This window comes from Choloepus didactylus, chromosome 3 (assembly GCF_015220235.1).
Source record: "Choloepus didactylus isolate mChoDid1 chromosome 3, mChoDid1.pri, whole genome shotgun sequence".
Taxonomy (NCBI): Eukaryota; Metazoa; Chordata; class Mammalia; order Pilosa; family Megalonychidae; genus Choloepus; species Choloepus didactylus.
Window position 1 is genome coordinate 109,480,706 of NC_051309.1, and position 17,781 is coordinate 109,498,486.

General features: G+C 36.0%; 1 protein-coding gene across 2 annotated transcripts in view; it reads right to left on the bottom strand.

Moving 5' to 3' along the window:
- The window catches only part of EMCN (endomucin), a 112,980-nt gene that overhangs the window by 73,735 nt on the left and 21,464 nt on the right, over nt 1–17,781 (bottom strand). For both annotated transcript variants that reach the window (XM_037830335.1, XM_037830336.1), the window contains exons 2-3: nt 6,921–7,046; nt 267–344 (exon numbers count right to left, since the gene is read on the bottom strand). In XM_037830335.1, coding sequence (XP_037686263.1) covers nt 267–344; nt 6,921–7,046 — 204 coding nt within the window. The remainder of the gene's footprint in view (nt 1–266; nt 345–6,920; nt 7,047–17,781) is intronic.

Consider the following 17,781-nt stretch of genomic DNA (forward strand, 5'->3'; position numbering starts at 1 on the left):
CAAATCTATAAAGACAGAAAGTAGAAGAATTGGTTATCAGGAGCTGGGGAAAAGAGGCAATGTAATACAGGATTCCATTAATGGCTAATGGATATAGGATTTCTTTTTAACACAATGAGAACTTTTGGAATTAGGCAGTGGTGATGCTTGCACAATCTTATAAACATACTAAAAACAATTGGATTTTTCACTTTAAAAGTATCAACATAAAAATTATTATAATATTATATCTCAAAAATGAAATGACAAAATGAATGATTACTCACCTTCACCTTTACCTGTTGTAGTTAATGAAGAAATTGTTGTCAACAAAGGTGTTTCTGAGAATTCACTTGTGGTTGTTCCTAGTTTGATAAGATACAAGACATTATTAATCATGATCTCATCACATCTGTCAATAAATAAATAAAAGTAAGTCAAATCTAGAAGTGGATTGGAGTCCCTCTGCAGTGGTACTACGTCTTTATCAATCTTTAAATTTTCCATTTTTCCAGCTCCTTTTGTCCAAAGAGAACAATATAACTATTTAATGATTAGGTGGCTCAATACAGAAAAAAAAATATATGTTTATATGACACATCCAAAAAGTAAATTTTCACTGCAGATTTTTAACTGGGCACTTCTAAATAAGAAAAAAAATATTGTAGAACTCTAATGATTTTAAACCATTTTATTTTCCGTGTGGGAAAAATGAATTGGTCACTAGGATATATAAGTAATATACCTGCTATTCAGTATTAAATTTCATTTTATTTAATTATGGCAATGAAACTTACAAATAAACATAAATACTAAAAAGATTTGCAAATTCTTGAAATGACTATTTATTCATGAAACAGTCATTGAGTTCCTGTTCTGTGTCAGGCCCGTGCCCAGGCTCCTGTGGACATGTCTTACTCATGTTTTCAATCTGAGTAGTACAAAGAATAATTCCTGACATATAGTATGTATATAGTAAATGCTGTTTCAAATAAAGTGGTACTCAGGATATGGGGATCAAAAATGAGACAAAGGTCTGCCTTAAGTGATAAATACAATTTATCAGCTGAATACCCATTGGCTGTAACAGTCAGCCTTATCTTCTCTCTTAAAACACTTTAGAATGTCCTTTTGTGATTAGGGAACAGGTCCCATATTTACTATGTGATATATATAAAATCTTGGTTCTTTTATATGTACATGCTGTATTTGGGAAGGGAACTATTGGGCTCTGCAAAGCTTATATATGCTACAAAACCCTAGTCCAGGGAGAAGTTTTAAAGTGTAGGGTGGCTGGAACTGTACATCAGATGATACTCAGGAATCACAAGAAGAAGATAAGATCTGTGGATGATCAATGAGGGCCAATACTTCTTCAATAGTAAATTTTATGTGTCAACTTGGGAAGGCTATGGTGACCAGTTGTTTGGTTAACTACTAGTCTAGATGTTGCTGGAAGGTATTCGTAGATGTGATTAACTTTAAGTAAAGGAGATTACCCTCAGTAATGTGGGTGGGCCTCATTCAATCAGTTGAAGGCCTTAAGAGTAAAAACTGAGATTTCCCAAAGAAGAGGAAATTCTGCCCTAAGACTACAACATCAACTCCTGCGGAGTTTTCAGCATGCCAATCTGCTCTACAGATTTCCCATTTGCTAGTCCCCGCAATCCCCACAATCGTGTAAGCCAATTCCTTAAAATAAATCTATCTATCTATCTATCTATCTATCTATCTATCTATCTATCTATCATCTATCTATCATCTATCTATCACCTTATCTCTATCTCTACCTCTGTATCTCTACCTCTTTCTCTATCATCCCTATCATCTCTATCTTGATTCTGTTTCTCTAGAGAACCCTGATACAACTTCCAAGTTGGCAGTGAAGGCTTTTATTGTTGTTGTTACAGATTACTCCTTAGTTCTCACTGTTTATTAGAGTTTTAGCCCCATATGTGGCTATACTTTAAAAGAATAAGCCAACAAAAGAAATGTTACTCTTAAAATCTAGGTTTGAGAGTTAGCATGGCATTCTCCCACAGTGCCAACCAACAAAGTAAGGTAAAAATCTAATGGTATAAATGGCATGTTCTCCTCCAGCCAGACGTGGTGCCTTTGTTTTCACTTTGTCATTACTCTTGAGGTTCTTGGTACCAACAGCAGGCTGAATTGAACTTTAAAATTTGCTTGCCTATTATCTTTAACTGTCATATGACCCATATATTGCTTGAAAATTTAAAATATAAAGATCAACTATAGGAAATAATTAGAACACCTAAAATGGTAATAATGGACATAAGTAGCGATGTCATCAAATGTGTGCAGGCTTTGAGTTTCCAAAGCCCTGGACCCTTTCTTCCATACCTCCCCTGTCCTCATGTTTAATAAAGGGAAGAGATGTACTGGATGTTCAGCCTCAGAATTTAGCCCATGTCTTCTATTTGGCTTCAGGTTCAGCCTTGTGTTTGGAAAACTAAATAGCTAAATGGCTGTACATTTCTGCTGCTCATGAACTTGTTTGTGAACAATGACTTTGTGATCATGTTGATTGTCATCATATCTATTCAGTGTGACAATGTCTATAACATGAATAGGGCACAATATATTTTAGAAGTATTATTACTGCATGAATATTCACATTCAAATTTAGGTAAGCATTCCATGTATAACATAGTGAGGTTCTCCTTATGTGCTGAATATGTTAAAATTCTGAAATATAAATGTGTATCTATTACTATAAAAATAAAATGTTGCACTAACTAATTACGACTGTGATTGCTATTAATTTTATGCACAAAACAATGGTGAGTAACTTTCAATTAATTAGAGAAATAGACTGAAATTAATATGAATATTAAGAGAATATATTAGTTAGATCCCTTTAAGTGTGTTATAGCATTTTGAGTCAATAAATGCTTATAAAATTTAAATCAATTTATAATAATTCTAATCTCTATAAAATTGTTTAGTGAACCAGAATTCATAGTATTATCCAAAATAACTTTAGAGAACTGTGTTTACATCCATTTAGGCCATAAGTCTTTCAAGGGAAAGGTTTATTTGTAAACATTTCACATCTTGTGAAGATAAATTAAAAGCAAAATATAAACTTTACCATAGAATTTTCAAAATTCTATGAAAAGGAAAACTGAAAAATTCACATGCAAGATATCTCAAGTAATTCATCTTCAATTCAAACTTAACAGGGGCTATCAAGACAGTTGAGAAAAGAATAAGAAAAATGAGCTACCCAACATGAGCTACCCAAACCCATTCTTCTTGTGCTAATCAAATAAGCAAATTTACAAGAATGTTTTAAAAAAAATCTATTCTTTATAGCTTTATCCTAGCTGGTTTCTACAGAAAGGAAATGCAACTTAAACACCATCATATCTGGCACTCTGTGTGGGAGAGATGGCCAAAAATCTCTGGCTTCCCCCTACTGACCTCAGCTGGAATTGAATGTCTATATTCAGTATCAAAACATGCTGAGAAACTTGTTCCTGCACTACAATTCAATTCATTAAAAAGATATTTGACTATTAGATGTTTTAAAATCAAGTAGAAAATAATTATACTTTTAAAAAATTCAAATTTATTTTTGTATTTTAGAAGTTCATTTATGATAGTGATATTCAGTGTTGGCCAAATGTTGATCTTAGCTCTGGCCACTTGGCATTTGCACAAAATGAAAGCACATTTGATCCACATCAAGGAAGAGGTCAAGGCCCATCTTTCTAATTGAGTATGCCTCTGAAAGCAAATCTTGCTCCAGGCAAAGCTCTAACAGTCACTGCTGCCTCAGTGACTACATCATTGAAAGAAGACTTCCCAACTCTGGTGCACATTTTTCACTTTTATGATGAAAGCATTTTTGCCATTGGCAGGAAAAGAAAATTTATGTGTCTTAGGTAGACATAAGCACCAATAAACCAAGTGTCTTTTGATCTTTATACAAAGAAAACTTGAATGAGGAGCATTAAAGTGAAATTAAAGAAACCCCTCCACATCACATATACTTGGAGGAAGAGGTGGTGTAAATACTTCTTTCGTGGCCAACTGGACCCTGCCATTCAGGAGGAAGGGGGAATAAGGAACCACATCACTATAGACATAACTTTCGTAGTAGTATTGTGCAACCTACAAATCATTATTTTGGAAGATGGTACAATGCATAAAACTTCCCCAAATTTAAACCACTCACCAGCCTGAGATTAGGAAGCCAAATATGCTGACCATGGTGTTTATAATACAAGAATTCAAGGCAAATTTACTATTGTCTTCATTATCAGTGTTTAATTATATTGCCTTTAAGAGTACAGGCAATACTCACTGCATATGGCCCAGGTGAGTCATGCCATATATAGTCTTCTTCTGTATTATTCTACCTTTTTCCTAGAAACAGTATACATAGTCAGCTGCCTGAGGCTCCACCTAGCCCTACCACCACACCCAACTTTCCTTTTTCTCTTACTAGATCAGAGCAGATTGTGGACATCAGTGTCTGCTTATCCTTATCCATCTACTCTCTGCCACCACTTTCTCTGCTGATCTCAGAGTCCTCAGAATTGACTTATTTCCTTCTCATAATCCCATTCCTATTGCTATATTCATATTTAATAGATTTTAACCTTTCAGTTCCTAGAAATGAATATTAGCTGATACTAAGCTGTTATTATTTTGGAGGCCCAATAATGACAGAGTAGCTGTGTAGTAAATTGTCCATAGTTTTGAGATACATATTTAGAATGTAAAGGTAAAATGCCATGAAGTCTAGATTCCTATCAAAGTGTGTCAGCAATCAGAGAAGAAGAGAGAAAAACAAAAAAGGAAAAGGAGAGAAAAGAAAGGAAAGGAGGAAGGAAGAAGAAAGGAAAATAAAATGAAGAAAATGTAGCAAAACTTCCATAGCTTCTGATATTAGGAGATGTGCTAATGGAGATTAGATTGTTATCTCTACTTTGAGGTATATCTGAATATTTTTGCAATAAGAAAAAATTAATGAAATGGAAAATCTGCTCTGGTCTATTACAGTTTTTACAATTGAATGTGAATAATTTAAATCTCATCTAGAGATGGAGAAACTTGAAGACTACAAATTAAACCAAAGTATAATTTTTATTAATTGGGTAATATAAAGCAGTAAAAATGTCTAAAGAAAGGACTTAAGAGGAACATGTGAGTGTATGAGAATAATCTCAAGTGGGTTATGCAATTGTTTCAAAGAAAAGTGCTTTGGTTTCCTACCACAGGAGCCACCAACAGGTGCTAGAAAATTTCCCCACTCATACCTGGCAGCTGCAAATATGAAGAGTTTCCCTTTCAAGTTAGCAAGGTTCATACAATCCTGATAAGACAAATTGCAATTCTGTCTGAGCTCGCTCATTGAACCTGTTTCTGCCCCTTCACCATTGCTTAACACAGAGGTTAGGGTTTGTGCTATTGTAAGGATGGTGTTATTCACCATAAAACATTGCTGGAAGGTCTAGGAATCTATCCATTGGGAAGGTATGAGTTCCCAAGTAGATAACATACAAATTATGAAACTTTAAACCTTTGGATCTGCATGTAACTTCTCTGTAATGATGCTTTTTTTGAGAGAGAGAGGGAGGGGTGTTATTTGTAAAAAAAATACATATGCTTTTTACCAAATTAGAGCCTACTTTATATCAAAGACTCAGCTAATAGCTCACAGAGAGACAAGCAAGTAGTTAGATACTGTAAAAGGTATAGGATGCCTCTGCTTGAACCCTGGGAGCACAAAACCGAGACAATTAAAAGAAGAAGAAAAGCAAAATCCAACCAACCAAACAAAAACAAAGTGCAGGAATTGGCAGTTGGCTGGATGCCTCGCAGTTCCTGGATTTCTGATTGTGCCATTTGTGGCTAGAAATAACAGGTTGCAGAATGTTCTTGGAATTAAAAAAAGCCCCTGCCCTGCCCTCATTGTGTAATGCTTTCTCCTGGCTTAATAGAGAAATTCTAGGAGAACTGATTTGGTTTCATCTGAGTATCAAACATTTCAGGAAAACTTGACTATAAATATGACTCACTTTTTTCTTTTTTTCTCTGAGAATCACCACTCCATTCAAGCCCAATGAATTAGCCTGCATCAGTCTCTGCATGTGTTTGACCTTGGTTTTGGAATGAAAGTTAAGAAAGGCATAGAGAGACCTGGAAACCAGCAGTGGGCATATCAGATTTCCTTTTATCAAGGTATACGATCTTCAGGTTCTTCTGTGACATTAGCATTTTATTTGGAGTTTCTGCTCATAGGCATTCAACCAACAATGCTGTTTTTCTCCTCTCTTGATTCTTGGACCTGCATGCATGCCTCATTTTATGTGTGTTGCAGGATGGGCAACGTAGTGGGCATTGGATTGATAACCTCTTGTGTTTTAAATTGAATGGTCTTAATGGCTCATTTTAATTTTCATGCCTGGTAAAGGTAATCCCATTTAACACTTAGAGCCATAAAACATGATACAGTTATTGCCGTGCAGTCCAGTGACAATAATGATGACATTGCTACTGAAATCCACAAACTCTACTATAAGCAGAACACAATCAGTAAAATGAATGTTATTTTCTCCTGTGGATGTGCTGCTTAAGTGGAGAATGGAAAGCTTAGAAAGATATTTTTATATATTAGGAAATGATAATTTTTTCCTTCTCCAAAAATAAGTTTTTTACATGCCACATTTAAATAAGGTCATTTCTCAAACAGGAAGTGGTCCAAAGGAATATGACCCATGAAGATTTTAGGGTTCTATGTTCAACCCAAACTAACACATGAATTCATTTCAAAATAGTGGCATAGCAGAGAACTTCACAGCAATCAGATATAACATTTCAAATTATTTTCCCGTGATTCAGTTATGTAGGTGCTACTAATTTTATTTGTTAAAGTTAAAGTAAATTTGACTAAAAGTTAATCCTACCTTTAGGAGATGTTCCCGTGGTTGATTGTGTAACAAGTTCTGTTGATTGTGTTATGCTTGATGTTGATACAGCTTGTGTTGCAGAAATGCTTGATGATAATACAGTAGTAGGTACAGATATAACATCTGAAAAAGTAAAGTGTGTTAAAGTAGTGTATTAAAATTTATTTTGCCAAGTGATAGACTAGTTTAAAGTCAAGATTGCAGTACTTTTGAGGTTTTATTAGGTCAACTACAGCCATTTAAACAAAGTACTCCACATTTGTTAATATATGTGTGCAGGTGGGTGTATACTGTTGCTAACCCAGTTATTAGGGTATGGATTTGGAATATTTTTTTCTAATTGTAATGAATTTATCCTTGGGTTCAGCATTCATTCACTAACTCTGTCTGCATTTTACCAAAGTCAAGAATTTTCAAGATGGCTGGTTAGAGTATTCTGTGTCTTTGAAACTATATAATATCTGACAAAAACAAAGAGGAATAAACATGTAAACTGAAATAGCAAAATGTTTAAATCAACTAAACTAACCATGCCAGATGAAATAATTAAATGTGCTCTCTGTGGGCAGTGGGTATTTTACTAAATATTTTCATAGCAGGTTAAATTTATTAAGTAAAGAAGTATCAGTATTAATATATCTCTTCTTGATATAAAGAAATATACATATGTACACATGTATATATATAATATAAAGATAAGTTCTAAAGAAAGATGATGAATTTTAAGGAAATTCAATAATTGCAACATGTTTGTTTTTCTGGTGATGAAAATCTGCATTGTCAAATTTCAAATTGTTTATTTCTCTAAACTGTAACAGTATTTGGACAAAGGCACATAAATGAAGGCAATATATTAACAAGGAGCACATTACATATTTCTTTTTAAGAATAATTCTTAAAATTTTCATTGAAATACATGACAGAGTTGGCAAAATCATCACTTTATTATTAATTTTTTCAAACTAAAGTATGTAGGACTTGCTTTATGGAAAGATTTGCTTCATATAATATTATTTTAATTTATTAGCATTTATATAATCTTTTTAATCCTACATTTTGTTGGTCTCCTCTCTACACTCACTGTTACACTGAAGAGCAAAAATAAAGATAGCAAATAATTACAAATAACTTGGGAAAAGTATTCGTAACTATGGATGGTACAATTAAAAAATTTGAACACATAAGTGTTTTTATTGTTACTTTGTATAGTAAATAGTTAATTTTTGTTATTTGAGGTAATTATGTTTTATAAAATTGCCACAAACACTGAATAATTCAGCAAATACTGAACCATTGCTCCCAAGGGAAATACAGGAAGAGGTTTTTGCAAACCTCTGAGAGGTCACAACATTTTCACCAAGCAATTAATACGTAACCTGGTTCTTTGTGGGTTTTTGTTTAAAGACACCTTATTTAGTATATACACTTGATTAATTAAGATTGAACTTAAAATCAATAGCCTATAATGCATGTCTGAAAAAGTTTATCTAACACACACATTTTCTCTGGAAGTCATCTCGTAGACTTCCTGCACTTCGGAGCACTAGACAGCATTTTAGCACTATGCTTGGGGGCCATTTTTAACAGCAAGATCTCCAAAAACATCACGTAAGTGAAAAAATGTGGCAGTAAATACACTGCCACAAGGACACTTGTTGACAGTATGAGAATTGAAGCAAGAAGACAGAGCATCGCCTTCTTTGACCTCAGCTGGGAATGTGCATATTGGATGATTCGAAATTTTCGCCTCTGTGTTGTTGGTGAATGACTACAGAACTGCCCTGAGTATTGATTTTAAGCTTACAAACAAAATTTTTAATGTAGGCAAATTTGCAAATACAGAATCCACAAATCCACATTTGGCCCTCATACATACACACACACACACACACACACACATACACACACACATCTATATAAGCATAATAGTGAAGGGTATGGACAAATCCCAGTCAAACTGTGTGTACTCTTACAGTAACTCTGTCACTGGTATGACTTTTCAAATTTAAATTACATAAAAAATTTTCCTTTTGGAATCAGAAACACATTTTATCTCCAATAATCTTGCATGCCAGTTTAAAGCATTATCTTAGATGTGAGATAGAATGTGTTTGCTGTTTGATCTAATAGCCTTGAGGTACTTGGAAGTGTTAGCACTCAATGCTGACTTTGTTTATCAACACAGTACAAAGAAATTGCTTAGTGTATTCAGCACATACGGAAATGACAGAACAGCATTTTCACAGGCTTTACTGAAATCAAGTCGAAAGCTCTTTTCACCTCTGGAGGGACACTTCACACCCTCGGTCTCACTCTTTCCCCTAATATTCAGCAGGGAGCAGGAACACTGCATGTATGAGGTCATCTTTTCTCTGTTAGTTCTTTTGTTGTTGTCATTTATTTTATTCCTACAATCCATAAAGTAACACTAATTTCTAAGTTTAAATTGGGGTTGAAGAAGTTATTCAAAGAAGCAGATCACCTTTTGACTGTAAATAACTTGATTCATCCCTATCTGTTCAATTTCTAAATGGTAAAAATCTTGATTTCTGAACATAATCAACCTCTCCAGAGAGATTTTCCCTCTTCCTGATCTCTTGTCCTCCCTTCCTCCCTCCCTTCCTTTCTTCCTTCTTTCCTTCCTGTTTTTTTTCTTCCACAGATACTTATTGGGCAACTACTTATATGAACAGTTTCAGTAAGTGACTATGATTTCCCACATAGTATGCCATTGAGTAACTTTCAATCCAGTATGGAAAATAACACCTACACATAAGAAATAATATAAGGTATTCTGCACAGGTCAAATAGAGTACTGTTTTTCAAATTGTGGGTTGTGATACAATGAAAGGGTCGCAACATCTATGTAGTGGATTTGCATTTAGAACTTTGGCCAAATGAAAGAGAAGAGAAAATATGGCAAGTAGTAAGGGTAACAGTTGTTCCATGGAGCTTTTTTAAACGGTGTTGTTTGCATGTGTGTGTGTGTGTGTGTGTGTATGTGTGAATCTGCATGGAATGTATGACAATGAGAAGTTATTTCTTACTGTGATTTCAGTTAAAAATTTGAAAGCTACAGGATAAACAATAAATTCGGAAAGAGTTTATAAGGCAGAAAGACCACTTCTGCTCATGTAAGGAATCCTTCGTCAGAGAGTTGGTTTGGTAGGGTGCTTTGCCAGGGAAAGGAAAGGGCAGGAAGAAAGTTCTGTAGTGAGTATGTCATAAATGTTTAGGAGGACTTCAGACAGTCCTATTTAACTGAATTGCAGCATGTTATGAAAACATGGTGGGGCAGATTGCAGAGGACCATGAATGCCAAGCCAAGGACTTTGGCCACTATCAGTGACTCAGTGGAGAGTCATGGAAAGTGAACAAACAGAAATTTCCACTGTAGGGAAGAAGATAGAAAAATAAAGAATAGGTGAGGGAGAGAATGAGAAGACACCAGTTGAACAAAACTGCAAAACCCCATTTTTATGTTTACCAGTGGCCTTCCACCCTCTTAAAATAATATGAGATTAATGAGTTCATGCTCATAAAATTTCTTAATGCAATCTAAAAGTAGGCAGATTTTCTAAACACTGGTGTGGTAAGATGGAGATGTACTGTAAGGTTTTACTTTCTTACCTCACCTGATCCCTGATTTCCCTGGGTAAAACCTTAATCCTTTATCACTATTTGACATCTTCTCCATTTTCAGTCCTGATTTTTCAACAGCAGCAAACCCTCTTTATGGAACTGCTGAGAGCAACTCCAAAAAGTATTGGTGCCACCATATGCCAGGGGCAATGTGAGCACTTTCTGTGTATTATCTCATTTAATCCCCACAAAGATGCTAATGGTCCATACTCTTATGTTTGACATTTCACAGATGAGGATACTGAGGCTCAAATAGAGTAAATAGTTGCCCACATTTTGCCCTGTAAAGGGATACAGTTGGAATTTTAATTCGGTCAGTCTTGACTCCAGAGGTTACACCCATTAATATCACACATCTCTCCATAGGAAGGTGGCTCTATGCCAAACTGCGCACCCCAGTTCCACCTTGCTGCCTGACTCTGACAGGAGTTGATATGATGGGGGGGAGTGACCAGATATACAGATGATTTTTTCTAATTGGCTAATGCTTCCAGGATGCAAAACACCAGAAATGGATCAGCTTTTATGAAAGGGGGTTTGTTTGGTTACAAAGTTATAGTCTTAAGGCCATAAAGTGTCCAAACTAAGGCGTCAGCAGTTGGGTACCTTCACTGCAGGATGGCCAATGGTGTCTGGAAGATCTCTATTAGCTGGGAAGGCACGTGGCTGGCATCTGCTCCAGACTGCTGCTTTCAAAATGGCTTTCTCCCAGGATGTTCCTTTCTAGGCTGCAGTGCTTCAAAAATGTCACTCTTAGTTGCTCTTGGGTTTTTTTTCCTCTCTTAGCTTCTCCAGAGCTAAAGTCCGCTTTCAAAGGCCATCCCCAAAGTATCTCTGTAGGCCACAGCCCTGTGCGTTGTTCAAAGTGTCTCTCCTGGCTGTAGCAAGCTCGTTCCTTCTGTCTGACCTTATACAGTGCTCCAGTAAACTAATCAAGGCCCATGCTGAATGTGTGGAGCCACACCTCCATGGAAATTATCTAATCAGGGTTATCACCTACAGTTGGGTGAGTCAGTCACATCTCCATGGAAACACTTAAAGAATTACAATCTAATCAACACTAATACATCTGCTTACACAAGACTGCATCAAAGATAATGGTGTTTTGGGGGACATAATACATTCAAACTGGTTCATATAGCTAGGATGAGGAAACAGAAAAATGGTCTCATTTTTTCCTTAAAAAATAAACATTTAATTATGTCCTATAAAAATACGTATTTGTATAAATATATGTACATGTGATACCATTAAAAACAAAATTTTAGAAGAAAGGTTTAAAGTCTTTAAGAAAAAGGAAGACTGATCTTTTTAGAGCTATATAATTACATACAAAATGATAATTACTAAATGGTCTTACAAATTCTCAAGGTACTATTACTAGGTAATAATTTCATAACCTGGATCAATTAACTATTGTATTGAATTTAAAATAAATTTATTTTCACTGATTCCTAGCATCATGCAATGCTGTCCTGCTCCATCCCATCCCCTCAGGCTTTTTGCCTGATGAATTTTAAACAGATTTTATCTTGAAATAAAGTAATCATCAACTGTTCAGTTATGGTTTTGTGGGTGCTGTTCCCCTTAGAAGACATAGTTTACAATGAAAGTAGATCCACTTCCTAAGTTTACATTTGATTGCAATACATAAATCATGGTATTATAAATGGTGGATTGGTCCCTTTTCATAGGAATTTGATAATAATTGCTAGCATTATAATTCTTGGTGTTTAACTGATTAACAACCTATACTTTGTAAATGGTCATCAATAAAGTTTAAGTTGATAACTTCAATTTTCTCTCACATGTTAAAAAAAAGAAATACAAAGTTAAATATAGTTCCACTTTCCATATTCCCATCAAAACAGAAACTTCATGAAAGTCATGGCAACCACTTCTTTTGGTTACCAAATTCACAGTAACACATTTTTACACCAGTGGTAATCCTTCTCTTTTGACACAGCAAAGGTCACTTTGGTGCACTGATAAGCAAATTAAATACAGTTAATTTTCTTTTCATTTAAAATAAAAAAATTCTTATTATGAGATGATGTAGTCTTTGTGATTTCTTCTACTTGCATTGACTCTAAAACTTCAGGATATCATATAGGAAATTTATAAGTAACTCACTAGCCACAGAATTATTTATCTCAATAAATACTTATTAAGCATCTATTTTGATAAGTATTTATTAAGCTCCTATTTCAATAGGTGCCAAGCAAAATAAAAAATATATATTTCTCCTAGAGGAACTTAGAGTTGATTTCAATACTTAAGCAAAAAAATACATTGAATAACTACAAGAATATGCTGAGGCACCACATAAAAATGGTGCTATATAATTAGCACTATACATAGCTGGTTCTACACAAATGTTAACTGAAATTACAGTTAGGTGATTTTTCTAATGTGTTTGGGATAGTCAGAGCAAATTTCTTGGAGGAAAAGATTTCATGAGTAATCAGATAATTAAGAACAACAAGGAGAGCAAAAAATTGTTTCATAGAAGAAAAAGAAGAAAGGATATTGAAATAAAAGACAGTAGTCAAATGAAACAGAGGTCTCAAAGATGAAGCCAGAAAGAGGACATTGATGCTAGATGCTTAGAAGCAAAATCCCTTGGGAGAAGAAAACTGGAAAATGCCATTTTTACAATGAAGCATCTGAGTTAGTGGCAAATCTTATACAAAGGATTTTCAACTTAAAATAATTTTTTCAGTTAAGACTAAGAAAAATACTACAGGAGGCCCAAAAGTTTTGAGAAGACTTAAATTTCCTCTGTGGAATGAACATGGAGTATAAGTAACAGGAAAACCTCATCTCTCACAGAGAAGAAAATCTTGAGATAAGCGGGAGAAAGTTGCTCTTGAGAGAGGGATGCCTCGGGTTGGCAGCCGTTGGTGAGGTGGGAAGGAAGCATCAAGCCTGGCACGCTGCGAGTTTGGACAGGTTTCTCAGCCACATGGCCCCTCAGGGGAGATCGCGAAGGCGGCATTACACTGGTGAGTTGTTTCAAACAGAAAACAACAATATCTGCACAGATGGACCTAAGAATAAGAGGTGTTTTGTGCTGACAAATGCATGGAGGTGTACAAGGCCAATGGCCCCCACTCACCCAGGTTTGAAATTACGGGGCGATGCAGTTGCTTCTCTTTCACAGACTTGAGATTAAAAAAAAATCATATTCTCTAATGATGAGTTATTTTTAGATTGCAGACTTTATTATAAGGAGCATTTTTTTATATTGTACCAAGTTTGAGTGAGGTGTTTCAACTCACGTTTTAGAAATGCAAAGATTATATTTAATATTTATAGGGGTGATCATGGCAGGAGAAACAGACAAACCAGCCAGACTCCTGAGTTCTCCACCATTCCAACATTCTTTCCACTGCACTTTGCTTTGCTCTGACACTGGAGAGGAGCTGTTGTTCTGAGTCTCAAAAAGCACTTCGCCAGGAAGAAAGACCTTAGGCTCAGCCCTTTCTTGTAGGCACCCGCAAACTTCACAAGAAGGTCTGTTGGGCCCCTCTCCTGGCTCCCTGGAGGGAATCAGCTTGAGGGCTTTCCCATCCTTGAGGGAACAGTGCTTCTCTTTCGCTTCTCTGGGCTGTATGTAAGGGAGTCAATTGTGAGGGAGAGAGCAGTCCAGTTCTCTCTCTCTGGACACTGTCTAGTTTTCCTCTGAGCTTAGAATGTAGCCACTTGAAATCTTGCATTCTAAACTATAAGTTCTACTAGGAATTTCTTCAGAAACATGGAAAGTCCCACTAGACACTTTTTACCACCGGATCACATTAGTTTAGAATAGTAACTTTCTCAGATGATACAACAGGATGGGAGGTGGAGGGAAAACTGACAGCTAAATATGTAACCTTATATAAGTATCAGTTTATCTATAAGAAGTGACCATTGAACAATGTCTCTTCAACTATAAGCTCATTTTACCTCTAAGATTAAAATAAGTATGTTATGTCAAATAATAAAATAAAAGTTGCACTTATAAATTTTAAGAGGCTTGTACTTTAGCAGTTATACACAATGGCCTTACAGAGTTATTAACATGTTACCTGGAAGAAATCTGGACCCAAAGGGAAATTCTGTATTGTAAGGGACAAAACAGCTACATCCATTTGTAGACTGATAGTGATTCTTGGACTAAATATTTCCCTTCAATGTGTTGGTCTATTCCATATTTGAGAAAAGTTAAGAGAAAAGAATAGAAACAACCATTTAGAATGCTTTGGCCTGGAATATTGTAATAGAGTGAATATTTTCTTTAAGTAAATTAATTAGTATGTGAATGCAGAGAACCCATATCTAAAATGCTAGCTAACTCCCTTTCACTAATTTAGGTCTTTGTGTGTGTATTTAATAATTGATAATGGAGCCTCCAAATTTAGTCTACAGAATTGCATTTGAATCTGGGAAAATGTTATTTGGCCAAGTTTGAGATGTCCCCCTTGTCGTATCATCTACTCTTGTCTAAACTTGAAAAATTCTCCAGTTGACTTAAAATGCTCTTTAATTTATATTGGCTGAAAGACTGTATTTTTAGTTTTAAAGGGGTAAAAATGAAGGCCATAAGGGTTATTTATAGCTTCTGAGATCTCAAAGGTAATCTTTTCCTGCCCTAAAAAGAGTTATTTGAAGGACAGAAAACTTTAGATGATAGACCTCCCAAGAAAGCAAGCACATGTAACAATAATTATTTTCTCCTACATCATTTGATTCTGACAAGTTTTTGAAACAGCTAAAGAGACACTGATATTATCTCCATGTTATAGTTGAAGAAACTGAGGCCATGGTAACTGATTGCAACTTGTCAAAATGTGGAGTCAAACTCAGGTGTTTTAATCCCCCTTCCATGTTTTTTCCCTCTACATTGGCTAGAATCGTAGAAGTAGAATGTCATGTTGTTTGTGGAGCAATATTGCTATGCTATTACTTTAGTATTCTAATGGCTTTAGAGTTCACTTTTTTCTTACACTATTACTAATAGTTGTGAAAATAAATGTGACTAATTAAGGTACGTAAAGTGTCAAAAGTGAAAAACATTGATGGTCAGTAATACCACCCCTGTTTTCAGTTAACCAACCATCCCATCTTTCAGGGGTTATTAAAAACAAAACAAAACAAAACAAAATGTCTCAGCTCAAGGTTTTATCTTACCTCATCCATCATTAGAACATTATGTGAAACAATTTTACTAAATTTAAAAATTAGGGCAATTAATTTTGTTGCAATGTTGATGGCCCACAGAGAACTTATGAAGAGATTTCTTAGTCCTGACTCTTTCAGTGTTCTATTCACTTTGGTTGGGACTTTTCTGGACTTAAAACAATATTTCAAAGAATGATTTTTTCTTTCTTGGTGTTGAATAAAGGAATAGTGATATTAAAGTGTTGTCACCTTTACAGCAAAATCATCTATTACTCTACCCTGATCACAGAAAAGAATTACCTTGCCTTCTTTGTCATTTGCCTGCAAAATTACTTTTTAACCTATATATCCAGTCTCCTCTGTGAATGGAATAGTTGATACTAAATAATCGAAAAAATAACCTATTACTAAGGGATAAAGCAAGGGGGCAGTTTAGTGTAGGGCATGGGAAACAGTAAGGCTTTGGGTCAGATTGCCAAGTTTGAGTCCAGGCTCACTACCTACCATCTGTGAGATGCTAGGCAAACTGCTTTATCTCTAGCATCCATTTTCAACCTTATAGAAAGCTCCCTTATAGGGGTTTTGTGAAGATCCAAAGATTAATAAATATAAAAAGTGAGCAGTTCGAGAGGTGGGGCAAGATGGCGGCATAGAGAGGAGTGGAAGCTAAGTAGTCCCCCTGGAACAACTACAAAAAACCAGAAACAACTAGTAAATAATCCAGAATAACTGCGGGGGGACAAACGAGACCATCCGCTCATCACACACCAACCTGAATTGGGAGGAATGCCCGAGAACACAACATAAAATCTGTAAGTAAAACCTGCGGATCAAAGTTGCGAGGCCCTCTCCCCTATAGCCTGAGCTGCAAAGCCTCGTGGTGCCAGAGAGAAGCTCTCTCCCAGCAAGCAAATATAGCTCAGCTGAGCTCCAACTGGGGTTTTAAGTAGCGAGTGTGAATGGCTCACTACAGGTACGCACCCCCAAAAAACAGACAGAGGCTTTGGGTGAAGACTGACCTTGGAGAGCTGGAGGATCGCCTTGGACTGGGTCTGAAGGGGACAATCTGTTTCTTTTTCGGCTCAGTGGAGAAAGCCCCAGTCATTTTCAGTTTCCAGGGCTGTGACTTGGGGAAGGGTGGAGACAGCACAAGCAGAGAGTGAGACCATTGAAATGCTAATGACCTCCACCTGGGGGGTCTGTCTTCTCTAGGAGGAAAGGGGTGGGGTCCTTTCCATTCAGAACCAGACCCCAGAGCCTGGGGGAACACGGCCGTACCTCCTCACACCAGTCAAGAATTACAGGCTAACAGGCATCACCTGCTGGGCAGAAAAGCACAGTGACCTGAGGCATCAAAGGGTGGAGCAATTTTCTAAGACACACCCTCAGGGAAACCAGATACTGAATATTTCTTCCCTCTGGGACCTGAGCCTGTTCTGGTCTGGGAAAACCTGATTTGGATAACCAAGGAAACCATGCCTAGACAACAGAAAATTACAACCCACACTAAGAAAAACAAACTTATGGCCCAGTCAAAGGAACAAACGTACACTTCAACTGAGATACAGGAATTTAAACAACTAATGTTAAATCAATTCAAAAAGTTTAGAGAAGATATTGCAAAAGAGATAGAGGCTGTAAAGAAAACACTGGGCATACGTAAGGCAGAAATCAAAGGTTCAAAAAAACAACTAGTAGAATCTATGGAAATGAAAGGCACAACACAAGAGATGAAAGACACAATGGAAACATACAACAGCAGATCTCAAGAGGCAGAAGAAAACACTCAGGAACTGGAGAACAAAACACCTGAAAGCCTACACGCAAAGGAGCAGATGGAGAAAAGAATGAAAAAATATGAGCAACGTCTCCGGGAACTCAAGGATGAAACAAAGTACAATAATGTATATATCATTGGTGTCCCAGAAGGAGAAGAGAAGGGAAAGGGGGCAGAAGCAATAATAGAGGAAATACTTAATGAAAATTTCCCATGTCTTATGAAAGGCATAAAATTACAGATACAAGAAGCGCAGCGTATTCCAAACAAAAGAGA